Raw genomic sequence first — 6,232 nt, 5'->3', positions numbered from 1 at the left:
CTTTACATTATTCTAATCTTAAATGTATTAAAGCATAGATATATAAGTACCTGTGTAAGAGTTTAACTTGTACAGATGTTTTCATTATTATAGCATTCCCACCAATTATTTAGTTTACATTATTCAAAAGCAGCATAATGCAACAAAAATCATTATACTAGAATTTAAATGAACCATATTTAAAAGTCTCAACTCCTCTTCCTTATTCATGTAAACAAAATAAATAATTAAATTTTCCAGGTATTTGTCTCCTTGTTCAAATACAAGAATAGTTAAAATGGGATAGTATCTGCCCTTTCTAACTTTTTGGCACTTTTGAGGACCAAATTAGGAATTAGTTATGAAAGTCATATAAACTTTTGAATGCTTAAGTAGGACCAAATGCATCAGCACTCACTGAGATTGCTAAAAATAATTGGGGGAGAGGGGAAAGGCACTTAGTAATAAGCAGAAAACAGCAGACTGACTGAATACTCTTTTACAAAAAGCTCTAAGGAAAGTTTCCATCAAAATTTCACTTTTAATACAATTTTCAACAGGTTCTCCAAGTTTGGCATGATGAAATTGATTTAGTCATTTCTCAGTATGGATCTAAAGATATGCCTGAAGACATACCAAAGTGGACTATTCTGAATGTTTTACAGAAAACAGTAAGATAAAATTAGCATAAACTGAAAATTAGGTATCAAAGATGAGCACTGCAGCGGGGGAGGGGGGTGACAGGGAATGACAGAGGATCGAGGCAAAGGAATGAGAAGTTCTTGTATTTCTTTCAAACAGAATTTAATTGCATTGTCCCCACTTACAGATCTTGAGTTTTATCTTTCTTTTGTAACGTAATCTCCTTTTCTGGGTTAATTGATGTGCATTTTAACCTTGTTTCACCTATAAAAGTGTTGGTGGTTTTCTGCCAAGTGGGGTCATCTCCCCTCCTGCATCCCCGGGAGGTAAGTCTGAGTGTAGTCCTTGCTGGCAACAGAGTAGTGTGCTGGTTCCCATTTGAGCCTGAATGGCAGGATTGCCATGTGGTAGCTTTGTGACCCTGGACAAGTAGATTTCTTAATTTCACAGTTCATATCAGTAAAATGGGCAGAATAATCTCTACCTCTGATTGGCAGGAATAAATGAAGTAATATGTAAAATATTTAGAAGGCCTTGGATCTGCAACATAGTAAGGAACTAATACTTACTAGCTAATGTAGTTAAGATTGTTATTTAACAGTTCAGATTTTTTGGGGTGGGGAAAGGTCTTGGTATGGTCAGTCAAATAATTTGCAGGAATAGATCAGCACCTGGTACGTAGTAAATTCTTGATAAACATTTACATAGCACCATGCCCTTTTGTAAGTGCTTTGCATATATTAACTCATTTAATCCTCCTAGCCAATGAGGTCAGAACTATTATTCTTATTTTATAGATGAAAGACAGAGAAATTTAGTAACTGAGCCAGTATCACCCAGTGAATAAGTAAATAGCAAGTCAAGATTTTACTCTTAACTGTTATATTAGAGGCTTCACATAAAGTTATTATTTTTAGTACATTTAATTACAGAAACACATTTTAAGAGAATTGAAATGTAATTATGGATGCTTTTACTCTGCATATTTTTTCTCTGATGTGTCTGATCTATACATGTATTGCATTTTCAGATTGCATTATGTCCCATATTAGAGTATCGAACCTTCTTCTTATGATCATAAATTGATAAACAGGAAAACATTTCTATGTATGATATTACTATAATTAATGAGGATCCAGCTTACAGTTCCTAACCATGAATATAATTAACATAGTATATGCAGGTTTGGGTTGAACCAACTTTCAATATCCAAAATCTAATGTGCTATTTTAGTCATTCTACATTTCTAAGATTGTGCCAGGATTATTGGTACATGTCGTGAAGTAGGCAGTACTGATGTTATAACTTTCAATAACAGGTTTAGAAAACAATGAAATAGTCACTTCAATTTGTTTTTGTTTTCTAGGTGACATATATATAAACTGATTCTTTCAAATTCTCTCAACTCAATAGGATTAAAATTGAGACATTTCTTAAATGTTTGATCATATCTATGACTATTTTCCTTATGTCTTTCTTGTTTTTTTATAGCAATTTTCCACAGAATACAAATTGAAAGTTAACGTCTTATATTAATCCTGACAGTAGAAATAACCCTGAATCTTTTTATGTATATTAAACACATATGGCAGCACATTTGGAATAAATATAAAGATAACTGCTATAGTTAAGAGGAAGATATGGCTAAAGTGATGCTCTCTTCTATGTTCTGGCCCTAAACATAGTTTGTAGCTTTAGTAAGTCAAGTGTCTTATCTTTCATCCGTGGCTCCTATAAGATAAATTCAGATATAACAATTTCATCCAAACATAGCCCGCTTATATAAGTAGAGATCTTTATCTCTGGTTTACAGTAGCAACAACAAAGTAATTGATTAAACCAACAAAACTGTACTTATTTGTTGAATTCACTACATTTCGATGGAGAATATATTAATAAATTCATCATAAAACACTAATATGCATGGGAATTATAAAATTAACTTTATTTTGAATATTCTATAGTACAATTCATAGAATCTTTTTCTAGTTACAGTGTTGTGGCCAACACAATTACACAGATTGGATAAAGAATAAGAGTAAAGAAAATTCAGAACAAGTGCCATGTTCTTGCACAAATTCTACGTTAAGTAAGTGGTTTTGTGATGAGCCACTGAATGCAACTTACCTACAGGTAAAGATAAATCAAGGCTGCTGTAAATATTTACAATCCCCTCTCTTTTTTGGCAAGTCAATTTAGAATTCTGAGCAAATTTTATATACAAACAATGTTAGTTGTGGTAATTAGGTTCTTAAGTGGCTTCACTAAGCTGAACCAATAATTAAGTAAATTATAATATTATTTCAGGTATGTAATAAATATATAAACTTTTTGGGAGTATGTGATCTAAGTGCTCCTAGAACTGATACCATCAACCTTTCTCTCCAACCCTCCTTTCCAAATCCTTGCAGAGGGAGGAGGCACTTTTGACAAATTTCTGGCGTAAAGGATTGGTAAGAGAGCTGCAATACTAGAATTAAAAAGGTATAAAGATTGACAAAAAGTAAAGGGAGGGGACTCCAGCAATGACAAAAGTGTCCAGATAAATGTGACAGAAGCAACAGTATAGGTTCATCTGGAGCAACTGCTATTTATAGGTATGGGATGTTGATAAACTAGGGATTTCCATCTGATAATAGTTTGTATAGTTTATATACTGTTATTCTCATTTTAAGATGTATCTTTCAATTGCACAATGTATTCATAGATAAATAGAGCTTTTTTTTTTAAGTTTCTTTTTGAGGAGTACTAATTATTTTAAGCAGTAGTATATACCCTGCTGAATGACGATTGTCCATATAAAATCAAATCCTTCTCAAAACAATAAATTTCTGATTTCAATTGCATGCCACCATCTTAGCAACTTTAAAAGTAGCAACCGAAGTGTCTTGGTATTATATGAAGCTCTCTGAACTAAAAAGTACAATTTCCAGTTAGACATTGACTTGCTTTTTAGACTTGGGCAAATTCCTAATCTCTATGTCTCTTCTTTGTAATGGAATTAGGTATAAGGCCATGTCCATCTCCAAGTCAACCTAAGTAACTTCTTTTCCTTAGGGTTGTGAAACTAAAATCAACACATGGTATCAAGCTAATGCTTTAACATTAATTGGAATTAACTTTGGACTTTTGGTTTTAGAGGTAAGCTTTTGTTCCTATGTTTAAATATATATTTTAAAAATGAGTATAAACTATACAGAATAAACCGAAGAACAACCAGGCGGAATCCTAATCAGACAAGTTAATCTAGCAGGAGCCGGGGCCTTGAGACTATTTGCACCAAGGAGAGATATAGATACCAGCTGGAGGTGATAGCCCTAAATCAGCCAAGTGGTTAGAGCCTGTTAATAAGTGGTCATCCTGGTGGGTAGTGATTTCATGGCTTTGTGATAAAAAAAAATACTTCCTATCTTGTCAGTGAGGGCACCATGTTGGGAAGTCTGCAAGTTAGCAAATTTCTGAAATCTAGGCAGATATTTGACATTGTTAAATCTACGCTAGACTCATTCATTCATCCATTCAGTAAATTTGGAGGGGGAACATCTACTATGTATCAGGTACTATATTAGATGCCAGAGATACAGTAGGAAGCAAAATAGATATATTCCATGACCTGAAGGGTGCCAACTACAGAGGTGAGATTCAGAAGCAGGACTTTATTTTCCAGTCTCAGTGAAGACTGAGAGCAAATGAAGGCTATGGATAGATTATTGCAATGTGGACTATAACATTGGAACAAATATAGAATGCATAGTTTGGCCAAAGTAGGATACTGAATTTAGTTTTATGTTGATCCACCAAGCCACTGACCTAAGTTTCCATAAATTCTCTTAACTGGTAACAGTTATAGTCTCGGATAGTGAATGACAGTAAACAAAGACATTCTTATAAGCATTAATATAGTTCTTTTGAAATGTTTAATCTCTATTGTGTTCATGCTTAGATGTTTATAACAAGACTGGGGGGATGATATCTGTGCTCCATTTTATCATCTACGCTTTGCACAACACTTTTCATGATACTATGCCAAAAAGAGGCAGTTTTGTAAGATTGATGGTATAGTTAGATGATAAACAGAAAACAGATCAGCAGTTCAAGGCAGCTAGCCCAATAATAGCCAATGTAAGTAAAACTGAAAAAATCCATTTCTTAGTCCCCTCTATGAAGGAACTTGGTGACAACTGGGGTTCGCTAGAATACTAACTCTACAGATTTCTTATTTACAACTGTATGTACCTTACTCTGAAATGTACTCACTCTATTTGATCCCTTTTCCCTTTACAGTATGCATTATGGTGACTGTATAGTGTTAACTTACAAATTATTCTTATTGATTACATTTTGATCTCTTATTATTTCTTTTTCTTCCAGGTTTTGCAAGTCTCATTAAGTATCTCTTTCTCCAGACATATCAAGAATAGAATATATACAGAAATATGATCTTTAGATTTTAATTTGCCCAGAAGATTTGAGTTAATTCTCAAAGCAATTATATTATGTTATTTTTTTGCAAAATAATTGTGAGTTACATTAATGCAGTTTAGGACTTAATGAAATCATTGGTTATAGGTAACATAAAATTATTGAAATTATAATAAATTGCTCCATAAAATTTTTATTAATTTGGTTTTCCAAAATATCAAAAGTTTTGAAATATCAAAAAATTCTACAGTTTAGAACTTACCTTGACTTATTTTATGAATTCGAAGGCTATTGCCACATATATTAAATTCAAAAGGTGGTGAAGTACCACCATATGTTTTGAATTTCTTACATAGAAAAAATACTTATGATGTTCGGAAAATACTAATTATGTAAGCAATTATAACATGTACCTTACATTTAAAAATTTTAAGAAAATGATACTGATTTATAAGAGACTTAAAAGAAAGTTTGAAAATTTTTATGACATGTACCTCTATACTGAATTAGTCATTTATTTCTCACTTCTGATAATACTTACAAGTGGATAATAAACTTAATATTTTAGATATTTGAGTAAACTTTAGTGACAAAAATAAAATATTAAAATAACAATGAATTTTTTAATTATGGCAAAAAATATGTGTTCCAAATGATCACTGAATCCCCATACTCTGCTTGTTCCTCATTTTCTTCTTTTTTTCTGTAAATTTTGTTCAGTTTGTGCATGCACAATTCTCTGAAGGATACAAAAGTAACCTACCTGTTCTATTTTCCTAACAACAATATTGTAAGAACAGAAAAAAATATTATTTGAAAAATAAAAACTACTATACAGATGTGAAGTATTATTATATCATTGTTGTTCTTTATAGCAAAAGGCTGTCTCGACCTTGAGAAAATGAAGAAAGTATAGATGAACAGAAGATCCTGCAATGCTCCTACTCCTATGGATGGCTAACGCTCATTTACCAATTCGATCATCTCTTTTTATCCATCTATTCAGTACACTGAAGATTTCAGAGACCTATAAACTTTTATTTTTTTAAGTCAGCACAAAAGAAAATAGAATAAGCATTTTCTCAAAAGTGACCTGTAAATAGACATGACTCCTATTCTTTAAAATTCTCTTGGGATTTAAAACTCTTTTTTAAATTCATATTTTCTCTAAAATATGCCACAAGAACAC

The 6,232-nt window shown here is 32.1% G+C and overlaps 1 protein-coding gene across 1 annotated transcript in view; it reads left to right on the top strand.

The window, feature by feature from the left end:
- TSPAN19 (tetraspanin 19) overlaps nucleotides 1–5,519 on the top strand; it is a 20,204-nt gene extending 14,685 nt beyond the window's left edge. Inside the window, exons 8-10 of the mRNA XM_011374960.2 lie at nucleotides 2,611–2,754; nucleotides 3,679–3,762; nucleotides 4,993–5,519. Coding sequence (XP_011373262.1) covers nucleotides 2,611–2,754; nucleotides 3,679–3,762; nucleotides 4,993–5,061 — 297 coding nt within the window. The 3' untranslated portion in view covers nucleotides 5,062–5,519. The remainder of the gene's footprint in view (nucleotides 1–2,610; nucleotides 2,755–3,678; nucleotides 3,763–4,992) is intronic.
- Nucleotides 5,520–6,232: the final 713 nt, after the last annotated feature.

The sequence above is a fragment of the Pteropus vampyrus genome, unplaced genomic scaffold (genome assembly GCF_000151845.1).
Source record: "Pteropus vampyrus isolate Shadow unplaced genomic scaffold, Pvam_2.0 Scaffold9, whole genome shotgun sequence".
NCBI lineage: Eukaryota > Metazoa > Chordata > Mammalia > Chiroptera > Pteropodidae > Pteropus > Pteropus vampyrus.
Note: the sequence above shows the minus strand (reverse complement) of the source record. Positions and strands in the feature narration are given on the sequence as shown.